This window comes from Lytechinus pictus, chromosome 5 (genome assembly GCF_037042905.1).
Source record: "Lytechinus pictus isolate F3 Inbred chromosome 5, Lp3.0, whole genome shotgun sequence".
Classification (NCBI taxonomy): domain Eukaryota; kingdom Metazoa; phylum Echinodermata; class Echinoidea; order Temnopleuroida; family Toxopneustidae; genus Lytechinus; species Lytechinus pictus.
Genome location: NC_087249.1, coordinates 33,281,235 through 33,305,933, shown reverse-complemented (window position 1 = coordinate 33,305,933; position 24,699 = coordinate 33,281,235). Strand labels below are relative to the sequence as shown.

Here is a 24,699-nt window from a genome sequence, read left to right as displayed (position 1 = left end):
ATAAATCAAGATATATTTTACATCACTTTTTAAGCAAAATAATTTTTTTAAAAGTTGTACACAGCAAACTGTGAAAGCAAGCAATTATTTCACTGCACACATGGGTACAAATACACTGTGAAGAAGCAGGTTTGCAGTTACTTGTGATGATGGTTATGTTTTGGCAGGATTGAGGTTTGCAGGGTATTTATGTTCAATAATTTTTCTCTAATTTATAGCACATTATTAGCATACATATTTCAGTTATATCAATTCTATTCATAACTGAGCCTTACATGAGAAAACAAGAAATAGAAGAAGTGAGAAGAGAAGAACAAAGACAGGGAGAAAGGGAGAAAAAATAGAAAGGGTGAGAGGGACAGAGAAAGAGAGACACAGAGGCCCGAATTCACAATGGTGGTTTTGAAAACCCTCGGTTCAGTCCATGGTTTATGAAGATTTCCTGTATAAATCACGCTTAATTTAGCGTGTATCGGGCGCGTGTATAAAAATTGTCCAATGCTGATGCGCGCTTTTTTCACAGTGCGCCGATTTGACGCCTGTTACCATGGTTAGTTACGCTAATTTATTCATGAATCCACTGTTTGAAGAGTGGACTCATTAATTCAAAACAGTGGACCCATGAATAAAATAGCGTACTTAACCATGGCAACAGGCGTCAATTTGGAGCACTGTGACAAAAGCGCGCATCAGCATTGGACATTTTTATACACGCGCCCGATACACGCTAAATATATGCGGTAAAATAAGCATAATTCATACAGGAAATCTGCATAAACCATGGATTCAACCGTTGGTTTTCAAAACCACCTTTGTGAATTCGGGCCAGAGAGACAAAAGGGGAAGAAAAAAAAGTATTATATCCTCTAAAAACAAACTAACTTGTACAGAACAAGCAGAACAAGTTTTCAAAGTTAGTTTCCCCACAGCTTAGGAATCCATGTACATTAGTTTCCAAATCAAATAAACCCACTAAGGAACATATCTACCACATGCACAGTGTAATCTCAATGAAGCATTGACATTGAAAGCACTAATAGACTAACAACCATCTGTATCTACATGTATCATGTAATCCATATTCATATTTACTCAAGATCAACACAACCATGCCAAGGATCTAATACTCAACTAGTTTATGATAACAACTCTTTCTAAGTGGTGCAGCAATTCAATATTTACATATATGGTAGGGATCGTCACTAAAAGTAGGAGTGGGCTATAAATGGGTGATATTTGGTTTCACTGTGGCAACAGTTTTTTTGTGTTCCTTTTACCTTATCTCAACATGAAATGACAATATTTTTTGTCTTGGGTCCGAGAAAAAAGTGTGCCGGGCCAAAATCCAAAATGGCCGCCAAAACCCCCAAAATCACATATTTGGCCACAACTTCTTTATTTGGTGGTCCTTTTCTCTGGTTTTGGTGTCTATTCATATGTTTTTGGGGGTAGGCAATTTGTTTTTCCTAATATTAGTACTTTTAAACCATTATTTGTAGAGTTAAAAGGTGATATTACCTAAATTTACCAATTTTTAGAGCCCTTTTTCAGCCAACAAGTAAGTTTCATCGTCCTGTGGTTCTTACTAAAAGTAAGGTTGGCTAGCTCAAACGCTCCTTTATAAGGCCACCTAGTTCATTACCAGGGAAGTTTCAGATTGTGTTTCAGAGTACAATTATTATAATTTTCCAACTGTTTGCGCACAAGTTTAAACAAAATGGTAGCTTATTTTAGTTACATGCTCTTAGAAAATCCTCCGCAACTTTACAACCCCAGGGCCGAACTTTTGACTAAAATGGTAAACAAATTCATATTATCGAGAGTCATCTGAACCGTCGTATCACACATACAACTGTGCAAACCCATTTCAGAGAAAATCAACTTCAAAGTTTACTATAATTTCCTCACTTTGTCCCCCAGCCTTCCAACATATTCATTGCTAGAAAATTACATGGTCGGAAAGACCAACACAAGTGCTTGACATTGGCAACTTTATTTTTACACAAAACAAAGAATCAAGAAAAAATATTGCAAGAGCTACATGCTTATAATTTCGGTTTGAGCATTTTAGATTTCCCCTGTACAAATTGTCATAGGGTATACAACAACCCTGACTGCGATTTCAATGCGCGCGATCAAGCAAAAAATTGTATCACTCTTTCAAGTCAATGCAGATACCACAGTTTAGCTGACTGTACATTTGCATCTGAAGTACACGCAGCTGTTGTTTGCTTTGCTGCAGTACACGTTTCCTATGGGATTTGCGCGTTTTATCAACAATTTGAATGGCATCGCCATGAAAATCCCCTAATATCTCAGAAATAAATTGCCACCTAGAAATTTAATTGTGTATTATAGGACTTGTCCTCTCATTTTCTATCCCAAAAAAAATCTCAAAATTGATTTTTTTACCTAAATTGACTGATACGACGGTTCAGGTGAATGCCAACGATATGTGAGGTTTCATAGAGAATGAAAGAAACAAAAAATAGTCCAACAATTTGATATGATATAGGAAGGGTACACAGCAATTGAAAACACTGTACATATGCAGTTTAGAACAAATGAAATTGGAAATTCTATATGATATTCTGAAGCATATAAAGAAAAGTATGAAAGTGAAGTAAACTACATATATTATTTCATTTCCATTATGAATTCGTCTTGAACAAGAAAGGCAATTTCTGATCTCTATATAAGCTTGATTTCACAGTATCAATTTTGTAGAGACGTGCATTATTTGCCCAATAGCTTGGTGAAACAGCCTCAACTAGTTATGTACTTTTAATATCTTCCTATTTCCTTCCTGTCAGAGCAATTAAACTACCTTACAGTCATTTTTGTCGAGATTTGAAGCTGACTTCCATGAAACCAAAATAGATGGATAACTGAATAAGAGTCATTTTCTTTTATGTTTCATCATTTCTAATGACTGGTAGCATAACCTTTTTTTTAATCATTTGGATTGGGTAAGGGTTCAATGGCGGAGCATTGGACTGTAGTTGTTCTGACATGCAAATATTTGCAGTGTAGTGATCATCATATGCATGATAGATTGATAGATAAATGGTTTATTAATAAAAATCAAGACATCATTGCGGCTAAGGCCGAATTGCGATGTATTTACAAGGTAGTGTCACCAAAAAAAAAAATTCAAACAGTAACACAGATAATTACAAAATAAATGATACGGATAAAGTGTGGTATCGAAACTAATTGTTTTACGTATCACGTTGATCGGCTCCTTGTGAAAATGTCACTGTGACTTTTATGTTTCATAATGTAAAAGGTTGTTTATTATCACAAGTGTAATCTGACATTTTTGCCCTATTCCATGTTTCAGGAGTGTTTAATATTTCAGGAAACATATATACTAATATGCAAAACAGCCTGGGATCAAAACAATTTAAAACTGAGGTATTTCAATGGAAATTTCAACTGCTTTATCAGATTTAAAACTTATTTGTGCTGATTACATTATTTTTTCAATATGCATGTTTTTCTCCATTCTGTAATTCCCTTGCCACTTCTCTCTTTCCTTAACACCGCTTATATCTATATTTGTTTGATTTTTCCCTTCACTTTTTATCTCTCGGGCCTATCTATTTTCCTTTCTTTCAATTTTATTTCCTTTAAAGAAGGAACAAAAAATTGTATACATTCCATCTATTTCCTACGAATCTGTTAATTGATTATTGAAGTACTCTTATGACACTTATTCTGTTTTGTACCTTCATACATATGTATATATATGTTTGTTATGTTTATTATCAGAAAATGGAAGTGAAATAAACTAAACTGAAACTGAAACTGAAGAATATGAGCATGATACACCTTTTAAAGATGACAACAGGCATTTAAGGTCATGTAAATCAATTCAAATATGTAGAAAACTGAGTTCTTTGGAATATATTTAATCATGTTAGTTCAACTTCAATTAACCATGCAGATATACATGTACATGTGTCTATGCAGCTCAAAGAAAGTAGTAAACCAATATTTCACCATCATTTTCTCAAGCTCAAGTTTTTTAAGATTAAGAGGGGTAATTAGTCATGTTAAGAGATGAAGAAACAAGCATGGACCAAACCCCTCCTATATCTATTCTGGCTATATCATGCATCTGCAGATAGTAGGCTGGGGTCAAAGGATTGTAAGTATTATTTCATTCATATAATGCATTTTTTTTTATTATTGGTCTGATCTCTTCAAGATTATTAGAGGAAAATGATAAGTGTCTAAGCTGCCTCCAACCAACCTCTCCTTTTCTTTGTCAGACTGTTGCCGTTGACAACACCGGCAGCAGGTTTTATATCCGTCGCCCCTGCCTCCTCAACGAGCGACTGGTGGGACCCCAGGGTGGAGAGGGTGGTATCGGAACAAGAGGCATGCAAGACACGCTTATTAGCACCGGTGGAGGGTGGCAAGGTGGTGGGCAGAGGGTAGGAGGAATCAAAGGACTTCCTCTGTAGAAGCATCAAGGGGTGCGTGCAGGAGCGGTGGGTGCGATAGGGGTGCGGGAATGACCTGTGTGATTGATTAGGCATGCTATGAGATAGAGGAGGAGGAGGAGGTAGAGGATGATAGGAGGTGATGACAGGTTTGGCGGTAGAAGCAGGCATGTTGTTAGAGTTAGCAGTGAGAGCGGTGGTAGTGGTAGGATGATGAGAGGTGACCATGCCTTGTGATGGGGATGTTGGAAAGGATGATGATGGCGGATGTGATGACGTTGCTCCCTGCTGGCTGGAATGCTGGCTGGCAGATGATGCATTGCTAAGCAACGAACCAGATGACTCCTGGGAGGACATCCTTTCAAAAGTGCTGCAAAGAAAGAAAGAAAGATAAAGAGTTCAATGAATAACTGATCAATTGTGAAACTTTTACTCATAATATAATCATGTCTGTATCAATTGTGGCATTCTCAACCCCATTTCCTAAAGCTGATAATTCAATTCCTTATTTAGAATGCCTGACAATTTGTTTTTGATAACTAATGAATTGAGATACCTTACATGTTTCTGCACTGGTTCCATGACATTTGCTCCATGTACAATTGCTCCGCTCTAAATTCCACACACTAATCAAAAGACCAACACTTACCCTGGGTTTAACACTATAACCTACCCTAAAACTAACATAAAACCCTATTACAACCCTAACCCCAACCCTACTTCTTCAGAGCTACCAACCTGAACAAGAACATTTTAGTATTTTTTAAGCTGAAAATCCGTATTTTAAAAGAAATACCATAGGACAACACATAAAACTGAAACTTTAGAAATCAGTATTTTGCATGAAACCATCAGTATTCTTCTAATTTTTCAGTACTAAATATTGAAATCCTGTACTACTTGGCAGCTTTGCATCTTAGACGAAATTAAGCCAGCAGCAATTGTCGCAAGAGCAAATTTCGTGTCACCGTCACTGCATTACCCGTGTGGTATTGTTGACATGATAAATGGTAACTTTTATAGTACAAAATAAATCTAAACATTTACTTTATCATTAATATCTACAATGCCAGGGTGAAAATTTATATGAATACATACATACATACATGGATATCTCTATAAAGAAAAATCATCCAACTGATCAAAATACTATAAAATCTATAATAACAGTACATAATCAGATTACAAGATAAAACAAAGGATAATCAAAAGTTATCTTACATGCTACTGAACGGCCCATATTCCAAAATAAAACCAAACAGAAGAGATGGTAACTACTAACCTATCTCCTCCTAAGATGTACTTGGATCCACTGCTACCCGATGCATTGCCATTGCCATTGACACTATGCCCTGGTCCAGTGGCAGCGCTGCTACCGGCTCCAAACTGTTGCTGCTGAACGATCTGTGCTTGTTGCTGCTGTGGTGGCTGTTGGTAGTGTGTCCTGTGAATGACCTGAGAACCTGATAAGGAACCTAGGCTCTGCTGACTCTGGGAGCGTTGCTGGTGGGCAATGCGTCGGAACTCCTGGCTAGTGTTACGTGGCATAGGCAAGGCTGGATGAAGAAGGTGGAAAAGGAGCAGGAAGGTCCAAGGATCGGATAAGGTGGCATGAAACATAAAGTCAGGTAATTCTATTATGATGGCAGAAGCAATAACAAATGGTGGTTTTGGGGAAATTTGGCTAAATCTATCCGAACCACTAGCACTACACAAATACACAGGGCTTTTTAAAGGAGATACTGGCTAGCAAATTTGGGAACAACAGCGGAAGTGGTTGACGAATCATGAAATTTCACATGCACAAAGACACAAGGGTTCTTTTGATATCTATATTTTCCCCCTATTCGGTGATTTGCCATTGAATGTTGTTATTCAATGAGTTGAGGAGGACAAGACTATATCAGACTAAACTATACAGTACGTAGGAAGCTGGTAGGTGATCTACAGCGATAAGGAGGCCTTGAGGATTCTTCAAAGACCACATGCAATGGTTCTATAATCCTACCTTGTTTAGCAGACCCAAAGGAAGGCTGTTGTGGAATGGGTGGTATATTCTCTTCACATTCATCTAGACCCATCGGGGGATTGTACTCAGCCATATGAGCCATGCTACCAACTACAGATCCAGAACCAGGTAGGGAACCTACGACAGAAGGGGCGATGGATGTACAGAAATAGTTATGTAAGACATCTACATGTAGATACATGTAGGTGAAATGCATAGAGTTCAATGACATGGAAGATCTACTTTGGGATAATCCACTACATTAGGAATCTTATTGTATTCAACAATATATGAAAGGTCTCTTACAGTCATTACATCTGTCAAAATGTCAATCCAATGGCTCATTGGTTTTAATAGCTTGCACATTAGAACACTGATTACTATTAGTCACTTAGAAATGGTATGATTAAAGCATAGAAGAAAATGAAATGTTCCGATCAGTCTTATTTAAAAGCATATCAACATATTCACAAAGCTGTGAATCAAATTGCCTACCAGTATTATTAGGCACCTTGTCAGAAGACTGTGCCACATCTTTTTAATAGTAGGAATCCCACTATAAAGCAATTATACATCATTTCATAGCGGCTTTCCCAAATTCCCAGTTGCCTTTTTTTTATGAAGTGTTAGACTTGGAAATGATAATCTGCTCATGAGTTCCTGCAGGATAGGTACGACTCTGACAAGGCGCCATTAGTACCAGTGGTTAAAATATTAATTCACGCACCAAGCCACCAACCACAGATTATTTAGGATATGAGATGAATTTAAACAGTTTAAGCGATAGAATGGCCAATTGAAGCAAGCTATCAGACCCATAAGTGTATGAAAAGCAATCATCACCACAAACAATGAAGTAAATAATATATATCTTTTTTGTTTGGAATGACATCACCAATTACAAGATCTAATTCTTTAGATATACAAGCTAGTCTTTTTTGTGTGTAGGGGGGGGGGGGGGTTAATTAGTACTTCTTGAAGTGACATATTAACTTAATTAACCCTTCTGGTGCAATATTTTGTACCAATCTTTCGAAAAAGTAATCAATTATGTAGTATTTTAAACTCTTCAATCATTTGCTGCCGTGAACTCGATCAAATAAATGATAAAACATAATCAAACCAACTATTATATTTGTTCACACAACATACATAAAAAATACCTCAAATCCCATCTCAGCAAAATTACATGTACATGACAAAGGACTTTATGTCTGCACATTGAACTGACACATGCTGTCGATGTTAAGCAAAGTTCAAGCAAAACTCAGGCGAAATTTTTCAATTATACACCTGATCAAATGTAAAAAAAAAATCCAAAGTTTCCATCAAAATGTAATCATTAAAAAAATCAATTCTATTTAACCAAATTAATCAATTTATTCACATGTTCCTTATTTCTACTTATATTAGTTGGCATGCGTGTTTTAGCACACAAATTCCCAATGCTTACACAGAACAGATATAAGCAAAATTACATTTTTGGAACCTTTGGACAAGCAGTTACCCCCTTTGTACACCACCACTAGCTGGACAAATTCTCATGATATCGTTTATTTATCATTTTTCTTATCCTAATTTGTTGCTTTTAGATGGTGTTTTTTTCTCTTACAATATGCCCAGTTTTTGCCTTTAAATAACATAGTTTTAAAGAATGAAAAGTATGATGTTGTTTGAAGGTTTGCATGGTGGCATGTACAATCGCTGATGTGGTTTACGGTACACCATGTGGAGTGTTATAGAAACAGTGGAAAGAAGAAGAAAAGGAATTGGATTGGCGAGAAAATTTGAGTAGAGATGATGAGTCCTGAAGACGGACAGTCAACCTGCCCGAAACCTCGAGTCTCTCTACTGCTTCTACTCATCATCTCTACTCGCCAACTCAAGCCAGCAACTCCTCATCCAGCCTACTACTCAAGCTGTTTCGTCAATCTCATTAATCTCTTCTGGTTTACAGTCCTTTTCAGGACTATTTTCAAGAAAAGAATACTCTACTCTCAAATTTCCACTTTCTCGCCTATCCAATTCCTTTTCTTCTTCTTTCCACTGTTTCTATAAAACTCCACATGGTGTACCGTAAACAACATCAGCGAATGAAAAGTAAGATGCATCAACAGGCTTTAATAAGGAGTGCATATAAAAGATTAAGGGTGATAGGGCGTGCTTACCAGGCATTTGTGGTGGAGGGGCGTCTTTTTCAGGACTCTGCCCCCCTATAGGGTCAATAAAACATGCGCAATAAAATAAACACTACAAAATCATACAAAATCAGATAAACAAAATATATGAAGTAACATGTTCAAATCAAGCAACTAGATGTACAAGAGAGAGAAAGAACCAAAGTAGAAAGACAGTGTTAATATCTACTATTAAATCCAAATTTATAAATCACTAGATACATACAATACAAAGTGTTACTATCCAAATCATATATTCCACTGGAAAAAAAATGTTAAACTTTACAGTTATACAGCTATGACACGATAAACAAACCCAATTACTCAAATGTTCTGGCATGATTTTTTTCTTTGCATAACTGACATAGGGCAAATAACTTCAATGTTCAGGACCCCGTAACACAAAGGTAAACAATTCAATAATCGTACGCTTGTTTTTCACGATTTTTCAATTGTACATTGTCGTCAATGCAATCAATCGTAAACAAAATTGTACGTAAGATGGTTGCTAAGCTTTGTGTAACGGGCCCCTGGTCATGAAAGTACAATATATCACTAGGCTGTTTGATGTGAAACAGAATTATAGCTTTACAATTGCATGGGATTTGACTTGGACAAATAAAAATAGATATGAAATATCACAGATAACCACAAATAGTGCAATACATTTCTTTTTCTCCAATTGCAAGTACTACAGCAGGAGCATTTATGATGCATTAACAAACTTTGTGTACACATATACTGCATGTATAATATTCTAATACAAAACATCTAAAAGAAAATGATTAATATAGCTTTTCAGAATTCTTTTTAGAATTACATGAATTATTAAGCAATATTGAATTTTAATGTGAAATACTACGCACTGAATGCTCTAGAGAAATATCTAAATATGGTATGAAACTAATAATCTATAAAAAAAAGGAAAAAGCTTTTCTAAACTAATTGAAAGGGTGTAGAGAATTCTATAAAAATTTTGTTTTTCTAAAGTGTTACTTTGTGCCATTCATACTATACCACATGAAATAAACAATATTAAAATGTACTGCAATCCCAAGAGAAATTTTATAAGACTAAATCATATAATCATTATAAATATGAAAATTAGTAAAAAATTAGAGAAACTAAGTGATACCCTGGTTGAAAAAAAGAAGATATATAACACACAGAGTACTACTGCATGTATTAAGCTCTAAGAGTGATTGTACTCAGTTGAATAATTATAAATTGGTCGTGAAGTGTGAGAAGTCAGTCGGGGTGGGGAGGAGGTGAGGATGGATGTGGGGTGGGGGGCTCAAGAAAGGTCACATACCGGTAAGGTTGGGATAACATTGGTGACCCCACCCATAAATGAATCCAGGGTTGTTCAATACATCAATCGGGGTGGGGTAAGGGTGAGGGTGGAGGTGGAGGGGGGGGGGGGTAGCTCATTGGTGATACCTCCCATGAAGGCCATGAGTATCTGGAGTCCAGGGTTGTTCATAATATGACTGGGGTGGGGTGGGGCAAGGGTGAAGGTGGGTGGCTCAAAGAGTTGTTCATATCAGTGGGGATGGGGTGAAGGTTGCGGATGGATGGGGATGGCTTAGTGAGGGTCAACATACCTGTAAGGTCGGTACCATTAGTGATCCCACCCATGGATGCCATGAGTATCTGGAATCCGGGGTTGTTCATGATGGCAAACTGGCACAGGGACTCGATCTGATTCCAACGATGAGTGCGTTCTTTTAACTCAGCTGTAACCTCATGGAGGGCAGACCTGGCGACAGGAACAAAGGGCATCAATATATCAAATATGTTAGGAACCATTTCCACAATTCAACAACAGAAACATTTATCATATCTAGAGCTGTTCATTACATTGGTATTTGTTCATTTTAAGTATAAAGAGACTTGAAATTGAAAAGTCAGCAAGCAGTGGGGTCTAAAATTTTGAGTGGCGGATTTATCATGAAAAATGTTGAAAGGGTGTCATTATGGCATCCCCCCTCCCCCAGAGTAATATGGTTAATCCATATCAAATACCAAGTAATAGAAATTGACCCATCAAGGAATATAGTAAAATACATAGTACAAGATCAATCATATGTTAATGTGCCCCTCTTCTGTTTCAAAGATGCAGGCTATGTTACAGAAGGAAACACTCTGTCCTTTTAAGAGGATGTTAATTGGAGGCACTGTGTAGGAGAGAGTAATGACCTTTGCATGTTAAGAACCCACTGCAGAATTCACATAAGTGTAGGGGAAACCATAGAGTAGTGGTCCACCCTGCACACCACGATTCCGTTAAATTATCAGGAGAGTCCCACTGGTCACAGTGATTCAATTCCCTACTTGTCTCCATCGCACAGGTAATGTAAAACAAATAATATTTACATAGCAACAACACATGCATATCTATCTAGATTTATTTAGATAATTTTCAATGTTCAAATTTACATTCTGTTTCAAGACGTAACCATTTCAACTCAAGAAAAAAATTATATACAGGCTTAGTTGGAACTAATAATGAATACTTCCATGTATTTTTAAATCTTTCTTTTTCATTGCTGTTCACATCAGCAAATATAAAATCTTGTACCAAAATCATATTAGAAATTTTTCCATATCTGCACACCTTGCAGAAACAATCCTCTGATCGACAGCATCAAGTGACGTTCCATGGGCTATCTTAAATGAGCCAATCAGAGAGGCCCTTTTCCTTCGTAATTTCTCACATTCTTCCTTGGCCTCCTGGAGTTGTTTGGCCGCAGCGACTCGCTTGGAGACGTAGTACCGGTACTCAATCTCGTACGTGAGCTGGAGCCATTGCTGGAGAGTCATGGGAGCAGACCAGTTGATCTCCTCACTAAGCCTCCGCTCTGCTTCGTCCAACGCACTTCTTACCTGAGTGAACAATGGGTAAAATGGAACATAAGTGCTGGATTTCATCTATAATCTTTCCCCCTCTAATCACGTAAGTGCTTACAACTACACCTGTGATATACGTAGACAAGGATGACCTACATACCTGGATATAAAAAGTACACGTGTCTGAACTCTAGAGTATAGTGCCGTAACCCGCAAGTGAAAACCTGACCCGTAACGTCCCGTACATTCCAATGATTTGCAGGCAGGGCCCGCTGACCCGGGTTTGAATCACATAATCTAGGTCTAGCATGGGCACTGACTCAATCAAATGTGTTCATTATGACGTCAGTGATATCCCCACACTAAACAGGCTCACATCAGGAAAATATATTTCAACTAAGCTAGAGTGAATTCACTTCCAAAATCGCCAATTTAATCCACTTTTATTCCGGAGTTCTGGGGGTGGCATTGTGGGTCTGCGGCAATCTCGAAAGCATTGCGCAATTAACTCTCACAGCCAATTTATGAATCATCGATTGCAACAGTGATCATTACTATTCATGTATTATACGCTGGTACACAATGTGCTCCAAAAACAAGCTCCTCAAATCGACAATTAAAATAATGAAAAATCAATCGATAACTTCAGTGGTGGTGCATGCGACGTATATTGTAGGCACTTTTGAGGCTGATGTACATTGAGGCGATATTTGCCAAACTGAGCTCAGGGTCCCACGCAATGTTCACAAGACAAAAATAGGCCGGCAATTTTCAAAGAAACACAGATCCTGAGTAATCCAAACTCAATTTATTTTACCTTTTGTTTTCGAGTTTTGAATGTTTTTTGTATTTGTTTTAACTTTACCCTTTCTTCTCACCAACGGTCTGCGGGTTGGAGAATGAACTCAACCCGGCCCGCAACCCACGTTTGGGGCATACCGGCAGGTTAACCTGTACCGCAACGGGTTCAGGTTACAACACTACGTGATTATGTGTACTAGTAAACCCAATTGGGAAGGGATAAATTGGATGGTCATGTATCAGTCAAATTGAGTTGCAATAAATTGGATGGTCATGTATCAGTCAAATTGAGTTGCAATAAAATAGAACCATAATCTTCTCCAAAAGCCATAGAAATTTCTACATGAGAAAAAAAAAGGTAAAGGTGACAGTTTTCTTTCATTTGTTACATACATGTATAAACACAAAAATATCACTATTAACAATATTGTAACTGGATTCAAATGGTGCTCTATCATCTCTACCATGGATTCAAGCAATGATTTATAACATCTCTAAACAACTATACATACATGAAATACTCAAAATCAATCACTGACCTGAAACAGTTCTTCTTCAGCAAGTCTGAGTTTGGTGGCTAAATCTGAACTTCCATCTGTGTCATCTCCTATTCTTTCTCTTTCTAATCTCCTTGCCTCAGTCTTTGCTAGTTCTATCTCATCCGTTAATTGCTTCTCAATAGACTGCTTCTCTCGCACAGCACTCTTGTGTTCCTCTTGGGCAAGATTTAATCTGAAAGTGGGAAACAATGAATAAGAATTTAAAACAATCAAAATAATAATGCAGGAGAGAAAAAAACAATAGTAAGTCTGTTTAAAGGTCTTTCACAAATAGCCCTTGATAGAAAGAGTTGTGACCGATTCAAATCAAACTCATTATACTTGAGATCAATTACAATTGTTTGTGAAGGTGTTATTTTGTACATGTACTTTCTGCATGACTGAAAGATGTTCTTGGATGCTAAATCATATTCCCATAAACAAATAGGACATCCAATCTCTTCAGATTGAAAATGGTGTCGGTAACAAGCATCGAAATACAGAATTTATTGCTCCCACTTCCTTGAAACAGTCCGCTGTAGTCTATTGATATCACAACAATAATTTGTATTCGGGTACTTAATATCCAAGCCACATCATGCGCAAATAAACATGATGAAAATTTAAACTAAATCAAATTGAGATTTTACTGTTTGATTAATGCACGCGTGAGTACAGCAGCAAATTGCTAATTGTCAATTCTCTTTCATATCTGATTAGATTTTTGTCATTTTTCTCCATGAAAGTATAGTTTGATGATATCAAATTATGTACAAAGGAGATGGTGGAATGTGGTTGGGGAATATAAAAAACATCTAGAAAGGATACATATACTACACAACTCATAATGACACAGAGTAGAAAATCTTGGAATCTAACTAAAATCTAATTGATTAATTCAACTGATGAGTCCTTTACCACGAGGAGAACAATTTTCCACTACTATTAATCAATATTCTGCATAGAGAAAGAATTTTTAGAACTAATTTCATTGTTCAAAATTCTCCTGTAATTCTTTAAGAATCAATGCATATATGAGGCTGCAAAGTGTTCAGCTGCCAAAAAAGACTTGTTTTTATGTTTTATTTTTATCCCTTTTCTACTAGAGCTAATTGAAATTATTGAAGAACATGTCAAAGTTGAGTGCTTCAATTGTTGATATCATCCCCTGTATAACTCAGACCTGACCCTTAAAAGAGTGAATGTTGACTTTTATCCAAAGTTCAGAAAATGATTTCACTCTTAGTGATCAAATTATTGTTATTATTTTACTAGTGCTGCCACCAAACGGATATCCGAACAGTTTCCGCCCGCGTGGACGGATAACGGTTTCCATTTTTCGGGTTCGGGTATCCGTGGACACTGATTCACCACTTTCCTGTCACAAAAACTCATTAAATTTAGTAAGACTCACCAACAAAATTTATAAGTTTTAGTTGCCAATATAATCACCAATATCAATTAATATTCTTCGGTAATTTTTTCCCGCCGAAAACCATCGTTTTTATATCAGTTTTGAAACATGACCTTATATCAGTTCTGGAGCATGACTGTCTGTGAATGGAGTAAAGTTCCGTTCTGACAACGATGGCGATTTTACTATGGTGTCGCTTAAGATCGTTTTTCTTTCCCGTCTTATGTTTTGATGATTTCAAATGCGTAACTCATCGTATATTTTCTTACCTCGACTTTCAATGCGAGTGAAGAATGAAGATAATTTGAAACCATTTAAGCGTCAAATAAATGTTGATCGGGTTACTCGGGTGTGTCATGTTGTTTCTTGTAATTTATTCATCAAATGCAAAATGAATTCTACTTTTTCGCACAGCAACTTTGGTTACCCATGAAGATGATTATTTTTGAAACTATGAAAAGTTGAAAACGTCGAATAAATGTTGATTGCGTGAGTCATGTTGTTTCTTGTAATTTATTCATCAAATGCAAAATGAATTCTACTTTTTCTCAAAGCAATTTTGGTTACAAATGAAGATGATTATTTTTGAAATTATGAAAAGTTGAAAACGTCGAATAAATGTTGATTGCGTGAGTCATGTTGTTTTTGTGATTTATTCATCAAATACAAAATGAATTCTACTTTTTCTCACGGCAACTTTCGTTACAAATGAAGATGATTATTTTTTAAACTATGAAAACGTCGAATGAATGTTGGCTGCGTGTGTCATGTTGTTTTTTGTAATTTATTTAAATTGAAATGCGTAACGAAATATTCATTTTCAGTACTTTTTTCTCACATCAACTTTCGATATGAATGAAGAATGAAGATAATTTTGAAATCATGTAAACGTCAAATACATGTTGATTGGCCGTTTTATTTTGTTTCTTTTGATTTATTTTTCAAATCCGAAATAATGAATCATCTTTTTTCTTTCTTGAACTGTCATTAATAATGAAATATTAGAAAGAAACTGTCCATTATCTAGATGTCAATTGTATTTGTGTTATTGCAAATTTTAAATTGTTCACGTATGTTTATATTTTGATAACTTGTTCGTAGAAACTTATATCAGGATCAAAACTCCATATTTTATTCTGGTAGAATTATTGAATTATGAAAGAATGATAATTGTCAATTGAAAATCTCTTTCATGAATTAATATTTAATATATAAATTACAAAACACACATTTTCCTTTATTTCAGTTTAAATGGCATATCCACTATAAATTTTGATATCCATCATCACGTAAACAACAATACTTAAAAGGCGGTATCGTGCCAGAAAGGTTTATGATGTGCGCCCGCCGAGTATGTGGTCGGTTGTGAATCGACGTGTTTTGCAGTAAAACTTACTGGTGATGAATGTAAGTGATTAGTTACTGTTACTGTGATTAAATCTTGTCTTGAATCTTTGTTAGAAGTGTGATTATGTTTCAGAAGTCGAGAAATGAGAAGCTTGGCTATAATTTGGGGAATGGGGAGAAACCCGACATGAAAATGAAAATATTCCAAGTACGATCCCATTTGAAGGTGTAGCGAGTGTAATGTGACCAAATATATATCGGACGATTCACTCCAGACACGTCCAGACAGGACAGCACGTGCGTGAGCTGAATGATGTAGGCCTGTCTGGTTTTAGACTTTTAGTAATAGTAGACTCGCACTTACACTCGCCTCGGTCAAATTCATTGCATCTTATTGCATTCGATCGGAACTAAAAAATAAACACACATACTCTCGCAACCATTAAATGGGATCGTAACTAGGCCCAACTTGTATAACTCAAATAATAGTCATTTACTAATAGCTTACACAGTCATACGATCTACATTTGTAACCGTAGCCTCATGCTAACTCACAATAGTCAAATCCGATTGCAAAACAGATTCAACCCAAAATATTCAGCTTCTCGTAATTTCATGGTTTTCAGAAATATTTTAATTAGCGCACGCTGACTCTCGCTATCATCGGATAGGTTCAAAACTCAAATATAACTGAAAATCTTAAATATAACTCAAATAAGTGCAAATGGATATTATTTTTTATATTTCAGGGTAAAATTTCGGATACCCGTCCGCCGTCCGGTTTTCAGTGTCGGGTATCCGAATATTGAAATATCCGTTTCAAGTCAGGCCTATATTTTACACCATTAAGCTTACTTTTCCTGGAGTTCTTTGAGTGACTCTTCTGCACTTGACAGAGTCTCCATCTCCCTCAGTAGCTGTTTGACATGGCTCTGAGAGTAGCGGTGCTGGATGAAGGCAAACCAACATCCTCCTAAAGCTACGACCAGTGAGATGACCAATAACCAATCCTTCAGATAATTATGAAGTGCTGTTTAGGGAAAAAAAATAAAGAGAATGACACAAGTTAGAATTGACAGTAGGTGTCCAGGCATAATCAGGGTAGTCTGCAGGCACAGACCCTTGATTTTGCATTTCATGTAGTGCATAATGCAGTCTGAAGTAGTGAGACTAGATTCACTATGTACTGTGGCTGGCTCTACCACATTATTATTATCATCTGACACAGAGAGAGAGTTTAGCATCTAGTCTTCACTCAAGACATGGTATGATTAGTTAAAGAGTCCAATATGAGTCTGTGCTTGCAGACTATTTTCAGGGTACCATTACACTTGGCTTTTGATCATATGATTGATTTTTGTGACCCATTACCACATACAAATTGATATGCTTTGAGGTAAGGGTCCAGCTGATTAAATAGTTTTACTCTGTGTTCATAATAGGTCTCTGACAGGAGAATTCCCAAACTTGTATCTACCAATCTGAAAACTCACAAGGAACTTCTATTTCATTGGATTCGATTTTGATGTGATGTATTCATACTCCATACTCACAAAGACACAATAACAATATTTATATAAAGTACATACAAACACTGCAAGACAGATAATAAAAACAATAACAATGGATAGAATAGTAATAAAGAAAATAAGTAGATAGGTATATTGTGTGATGTGGATTCCTTACTTGGTGAGAGACCAGGAGATTAACATTAATTCATCATTAGGATTCAGGGAGAAATTCCAAAAAATAAAAAACATTCTCTCTCCCCTCAAGAGGTGGAAGGGGGGGGGGGGTTAGTTGGAGTAGAGAGCTACCTTAGTCTTGAATTAATGGGCCACACCCATTTTTTACCCAATACATGAAACAGTGAGATGTTTTACACATAATTTACACATATTTTCTCCAAGGATCAGAGTCTGCTTTCAACAGATTAAATGGTTGGTAACGACGAAAGAAAAAAACTTTCTTTGATACTGAGCTTGGACACAGAGTTTAGTGTCATTCATCAAATTTAAAATACATGTAGGTAAATACACATAAAAAATGATAAGAAATGAAATTGTGAGGATAATAATCTGAACATTGTGATACAGTACATTGTACAATAGTAATATTGCCTTTTTTTAAAGCAAAATATTGAACCATTCCCTGAATGGATAAAAGATAACTTTTCAGAACAAACATACAAATGAGAGGGAATTCACAGATTTTCTAAACACATTGATAATCTAATGAAATAATGGGAAAAATATAGGTGAATTGAAAACCGATTATATTTCATTCCTGAATTGAAGCTCAATGCAGCATTAAGATATACTGTAGGTTAATAAAATAATTCACAAGTTGAAACTATACTCTGTAACCATTGAACAAGAAAAATGTAATGAAAATGAACACATAGACTTGTAGTGATATTTCAAGAAATGCTATCTGGTAAGGAAAATATTCTTAGATCTTCCTCAACTGAAACAAACTAATCTTGCATGTTGTTTCAATGTAAAGGTTATTTCACAATAATATATTCACTAGGAAAGATGAATTTCATGTATATTTCTAATGTATCTGAAGCTTATATTCCATAGTGTATTCTCTTTAGATGTTATCTTTCATGCAACGTATCATGTTATTCATGTTGTTTTATCTTCAGGATCAAATCTCATGTTTGACTGCTAATTAAAATTTCTCTAGTACCGACATCTATTTCAAGTGAATTTGAGTGAGTTGAACAAGTATGGGGGGCATGCCTGACTCTCATTTCACTGTCAATAGAATATAGGCCTTTATAGATGTATCTTCAATCACAGGGGTAGTTTTGGGGAAAATGCAAAAATAATCAATGAAAGAATTACACATACATACATGTAGCATGATATTTAAGTGGAATTTTACTGTAATAGGTTCTTAATACATTGTACCATTATTTCAAAATCATCAGTTGGACTGATATATGGTGCTTCAGTGTGCAGAGCTGAGAACAAATTGTAAAATATGAACCAATGTCAATTTTTTGTAGAATTGAAGAGATAATACCATACAGCAATTTTGCAATTCATAAACTGGTCAGATAAAGGAGTATTTAATTAACTTCAGACAATATCTATTTTCACATTTTACTGTAGATCAATGACATATTCCTTTATGATTGTTACATGGAGGCACTAGCGTACCTACGGGGGGGGGGGGGGCAGGGGGGGCACTCTGCCCCCCCTGACGAGTCACAACCCATGCAAAAACGTATCTTTGCCCCCCCTGACGGGTTTGAAAAACCTTTTTTGCCCCCCCTGACGAGCTTTAAGACCTCTAATGCCCCCCTGACGAGCTTGAAGACCTTTTTTTTTTTTTTTTTTTTTTTTTTTGCTTGTCCAATTTTTCCTGGAACGAAATCCTTTATTTGTGATCGAAGACCTTTTTTTTTTTTTTTTTTTTTTTTTTTTGCTTGTCCAATTTTTTCTGGAACGAAATCCTTTATTTGTGATCGAAGACCTTTTTTTTTTTTTTTGCTTGTCAAATTTTTGGGCGGACGGTTTTGCCCCCCCTGTGGAAAATCCTAGGTACGCCACTGCATGGAGGTACTAGTATTACTATTTTACAAGCAGTCAACATGAGCTGCTTGGATAATGTACATATTAAATAGTGCTTTGCATACATACATGTATGTAGCACAGCATTTGTAAGATCTAAGAAGAGATTTACATACTTCCAGACTACTACAGTACAATGTAAATTTCTGTTCCAAAATCAACCCAAGCAATGGCAATGAACTTGTGTGCAGGTGCATATTTCACTAATATATTCCATAACTGTGCTAAGATATATATCAGTAACATATATTTTTCATACAAGTTTGAGCAAAAAAGAATAAAGGAAAACTACATTAAGAAATGATCAGTGATTTGGATATGAGTGACAGCTTTAGATCTAATTTATCTTTCATTTTAGTATACTTTGCAGTACACTGTATATTAATATATTTTTATATTAACCAACAACCCCGAAACAATTGCTTTATATTCAAAAGTATCAACGTGTATGAGCGGGTCCAAGTATAATATACAATACATAGGGGCATGTACGATACAAAGAAAAGTGGTTTTATGTATATACCATTTAACTCCAGACAATCAATACATGTACCTACTATATTATGCATTAACTCCCTATAAAAAGCTGAGACATACATGTACTGTAGGCTGCGAGCAAGTTTCATTTTCATATTTGCATTCTTCCACAGATATTAAAGGTATTGTTTAACTTTGTGAGCAGCCAATTTAAAAAATTCTCAAACCAAGATGAAACATGTGTACAAGTGCATGTATTAGAACTAATAAACCCTGAAAACAACCATTATTGAGAATGAAAAGCTAAAACTAAAAGGCAAACCCCGATTTTGTAAATAGGCGTCTGTACACATAAGTGTATGGGATGAAATTAAGATGGTGTTTTCGGTCACTTTATATTTCAATTTTTGTAGCACTAAATAATTATTTTCGAACGCAATTTTTTCTGGGCTTCATTTTTGTAACATATCCAGACACAGGTGACAAGTGTGACCTTCTAGCTCAGATTTTTTAAAGTCAAACCAATGTTAACCAATCACTTTAATGGTTGTACTGCCATTTGTCAGACTACTGCAAAGTCTAGCAAACAACATAAAACATTCTCACATGACTTGATAGAATATAGGGGATACATTTATGTAGGATAACTATGTATCAGTCATTTTGTTTTTCAAATTGTAAAATTCTCATTTTTTTATGAGACATTTAACAGAAATCAACATTGGAATATGAACAGGTAGTAAGTATATTAGGAAAACTAGAATGACTAGTAGTACGTATATTAGGAAAACTAGAGTATTGTTCTTCACCCAAATGAATAATGCCATTTTTGTTTTTTTAACATCATGAAATTGACAATTTATCTAAAAAATAATACAACAGAAATCCCATGTTGTTATGAACTGCTAAATGAGGGTTTATGAAGGGACATTTCTTTCAATTTATTTATCAATGCACACTGTAACATAATTTTGAAACATATATCACCTTTTCCTTTAACAGTTAGGTGTTATTTGTAGAACAAATATATTTGATATTATGAAAAGAAATGAAAATCTGCTATTTCATACACACATGGATTTGCCAATTCGATTTTGAGATTCTTGCGGAAAATTAAAGTACAAGTCCTATTCTATTCATAACTAAATTTCTTGTAGCAATTTATTGTAGTTTCTGAGACATGCGGGGATTTTCATGGCGATGCCAAGCAATTTGTTGATAAAATGTGCAAATCCCATATGAAACGTGTACTGTACGGTACTGTAGCGAAGCAAACAACAGCTGCGCGCACTTAATATGCAAATGCGCGGTCAGTCGAACTGTCGTATTGGCACTGCATTGACTTTGCACGTGAAAAAGCGATACAACGTTTTGACTGACTGTGCGCATTGAAATCGCGGTCAGGGTTGTTGTATCGCCTATGGCGTTTTTGTACTGGGAAAATCTAAACAGTTCAAACTAAAATTACATGTACAAGCATGTAGCTGTTTTGCGATATTTTCTCGGATCCTTGGTTTGTGTAAAAATAAAGATACCAATGTCAAGCAATTGTCTTAGCAATGAATACGTTTTAAGGCAGGGGAACTAAGTGTGAAAATTACATTAAACTTTGAAGTCGATTTTCTCTGAAATGAGTTTGCACCGCCATATGTGTGAATCAATGTTTCGGAAGACCGCCAATGATTTTTACTTTATTTCACGAAAACAGACTACTAGTAACAGTCTAAATGCACATGTAACTTACACATGAACTTAGAATCTATGCAATTGCAGATGCACCGGTACGGTACTCACTCACTGTCATAACCCCGGGAGCGAAGAGTGCCGGAGCTCCCGGGGTTTACACTGTCACTGTGTTGTACTGCCCACTGCACTGTCTGTATAACGATCGGAATCACAGTCACATTCACAATCCAAACGACGGTATCCACTTTCCACACACTAAATTTGTAATTTTTGGCTTTAAAATTCCACGGAAAAACTATATCCTTTGGCCATTAGCATTAGACTGACGATCGTTGAGCTGGATCTTACGTTTGCACACGTATTATGCACTTGTTTAATGCATGCAGCGCGGTATTGCGACGTCCCGCGACGTCGCAGCATGCATTGTATTTACACGTGTTGTCGCTCTAGCTGTGTTTGCACGCGCTTCTGCAATGTGCGCGCCATGTGAGATAGGCAAAGTGAAAAACTACGTACAAGAGTGTGTTCAGTTGGTGGAAAAATAATGCTATTTGGGATATCGCGATATCCAGGTGCCCGCAAGCTTCAGTTTTGTCTAACCTTCGCTCCAGCCGTTTATTCAATATTATCAATGTAAAAATTAATGAAAATCAGAATTATGGGGTTGATATTCGTAATACGGAATTGGCAATAAAAAATCGGGATGATTCCGCCAAAATCGGGATGTTGGCAAGTATGTATACGTTTACATAAAAAAAAAAAAAAGAATAAAGAAAAAATAATAATAACAATACCTGGATTTATATAACATACAGGTTACATGTGTGAAGCCATAAGTCTGGCACTGTTTCAATTCCATAAGTTTGGATATTTTGTTTATACGTTTACACAAAAAAAAAAAATAATAATAATAATACCTGGATTTATATATCATACAGGTTACATGTGTGAAGCCATAAGTCTGGCACTGTTTCAATTCCATAAGTTTGGATATTTTGTTTAAAAGTACATACATGTTGCATGTTGGAAGCCATACATGTAAGTATGGCGCTGTTTCAATTCGATAAGTTTGGATAAGTTGTTAAAACTTTACATAAATGCTACATGTTGGCAGCCATAAATCTGGCTTTTTTTCAATTTCAATGTTTAGATACAGTATTAATGATGCTGGCATTAAAGGCACATGCATTTGTTGTTAAGTGCTTGAGCTACATGGTATCTTGTTCTTGTTTTCAATGCCACGGTTTCTTCTCTTTGGGCAGACTAAGTCTTTTCACAAAGGCAAGGGTCAATAAATGCGGTCAATATATTAAGTAATTAACTACAGAATTTCTTAAGTTTGTCAACGCACCAGGCAGGGTGGCGGCATTGCCGTTCCAGGTAGTAATAGTAAAGGCAATGCGACGTGGCGGGGGTAAACGCCACCTTCACTTATTATAATAGTAGTCTTGAGAAAATTCATGTGGGTTAATTCAAGTAATTTGAAAAGTCTGTATTATGTATAAATAAAATAAAACGGCATTCCCTATCTATGAAAGGGAAGAGCCCTTACCGCCACTCAAAGGTTTATTGTGAAATGCGTAATATGTTATTGTAACAATTTGTGAGGGTATCATAATAAGTGAACAGAGCTGCCGTGGTGCGTTGCAAGGTAAATGAGAATGAGAGGGTGATAGGAGGCTGATGCCTGACGAAGCCTAAAAATGACTGTTTTGGCAAAAACAGCTTTTTATGCAAGATAGGCATGATTTTCGAGCTGGGCTTAGCTTTAGCTGCAGCCGAGACTATCAATGTATGCGCATGCGCATATAAATCCATAACTTCATTCCTTGCAATTTTTTCCGGTTCACAATTAAATGCCCTCCCTCCCACTCTCTCTGGTTTAGTGTAAAATAGTGACTGGCGGGGGTAAACGCCACCTTCACTTATTATCATAGTAGTCTTGAGAAAATTCATATGGGTTAATTCAAGTAATTTGAAAAGTCTGTATTATGTATAAAGAAAATAAAACGGCATTCCCTATCTATGAAAGGGAAGAGCCCTCACCGCCACTCAAAGGTTTATTGTGAAATGCATAATATGTTATTGTAACAATTTGCGAGGGTATCATAATAAGTGAACAGAGCTGCCGTGGTGCGTTGCAAGGTAAATGAGAATGAGAGGGTGACAGGGAGCTGATGCCTGACGAAGCCTAAAAAAAATAATTTACATGTATGCAAAGACGGTGATACCAATGCAAAAGGCATCAACATAGGTGCAATTATTTTCCTTTTAGATATTCAATTCCTAAACAAACATGTATCTATAACATTTATCGTTATTTGCCACTTAAATATTCCTACTTCAGAAGATGATATTATTAATTAGATATCTTGTATACTACACATATGAATAGAAAGATCTTAAATGCACACATGGGGCATAGTGGTTAAGACTCTTGTCTTTCAATCTGAGGGATGTGGGTTTGGTTCCCAGCCATGGCTTGTTTTCCTTCAGCAAGAAATTTACCCACATTGTGCTGCACCCAACCCAGTTGAGGTAAATGGGTACCGGCAGGAAGTAATTCCTCAAAAAGCTGTGAGCACCTGAATCGGTAGACGAGCTTAGCCGGGGTAATATAGGAGTGCCTTGAGCAGCTAGCAAGGTGGATGCATGCGCTTTACAAATCCTATACTATTATAATAATTATTAAATAATAGATCATGTTGTAGGCATTATAGGCCCCAACATTGTAACGTTACATCAGCAAATTCTTTAATATATTTTTTATTTAAATCATGCAAGAAATTCCTAAATTGTGAAAAGTAAACTGCTTGCAACTTCAAAAATGTTTCCCTTCAACTGAGACTAAGAATGTAATAATTTTATTAACATTAAATTTCCAACAATTGTGTATTAAAGTCTATGCACAATTAAATTGTATCAATCAGGAATACACTCACATGAATCATTAAATGAAAAGAAGCCGTCTGTTTACAGAGGCTTGGACAGCAGGGTCAAGAAAATAAAGTAAAGAATAAGATGGTTTATAACTGTTCTGTCTCATGGAGATGCTATATTTAATTAGGCACCTGATGTGTAAACAGCATGAGGAGCCACTTAAACTAATTCACTGTACCGTACTATGAACTCAACAATTTAATTGGATTGTGCACAATGAAGATGATGCATGAAGATGTATGTGTAACTGAACATTAGCTCCATGACCAGGGAAAAAGAGAAAGAGAGACATGGGATGTATTCTGATGACACTTCTTTCTGTCATCATTCAATTTATTTAAAGGGGAATTTCAGATATTAGTTAAACTTGAATATATTCACCCTATCACCCCCCCCCCTGAATCTGTTACATCTTCATAATTATA

At 36.1% G+C, this 24,699-nt stretch overlaps 1 protein-coding gene across 6 annotated transcripts in view; it reads right to left on the bottom strand.

Annotated features, from left to right (window-relative positions):
* The window catches only part of LOC129262063 (stromal interaction molecule 1-like), a 67,906-nt gene that overhangs the window by 6,697 nt on the left and 36,510 nt on the right, over window positions 1-24,699 (bottom strand). For 2 of the 6 annotated variants that reach the window (XM_064100287.1, XM_064100286.1), the window contains exons 6-13: window positions 16,443-16,617; window positions 12,827-13,019; window positions 11,254-11,522; window positions 10,241-10,395; window positions 8,628-8,672; window positions 6,460-6,597; window positions 5,734-6,007; window positions 4,682-4,821 (exon numbers count right to left, since the gene is read on the bottom strand). In XM_064100287.1, the coding sequence (XP_063956357.1) occupies window positions 4,682-4,821; window positions 5,734-6,007; window positions 6,460-6,597; window positions 8,628-8,672; window positions 10,241-10,395; window positions 11,254-11,522; window positions 12,827-13,019; window positions 16,443-16,617 (1,389 nt within the window). Of the gene's footprint in view, window positions 1-4,258; window positions 4,822-5,733; window positions 6,008-6,459; window positions 6,598-8,627; window positions 8,673-10,240; window positions 10,396-11,253; window positions 11,523-12,826; window positions 13,020-16,442; window positions 16,618-24,699 lie in introns of all 6 variants that reach the window. The other 4 variants (XM_064100289.1, XM_064100288.1, XM_064100284.1 and 1 more) reach the window with 3 other exon arrangements.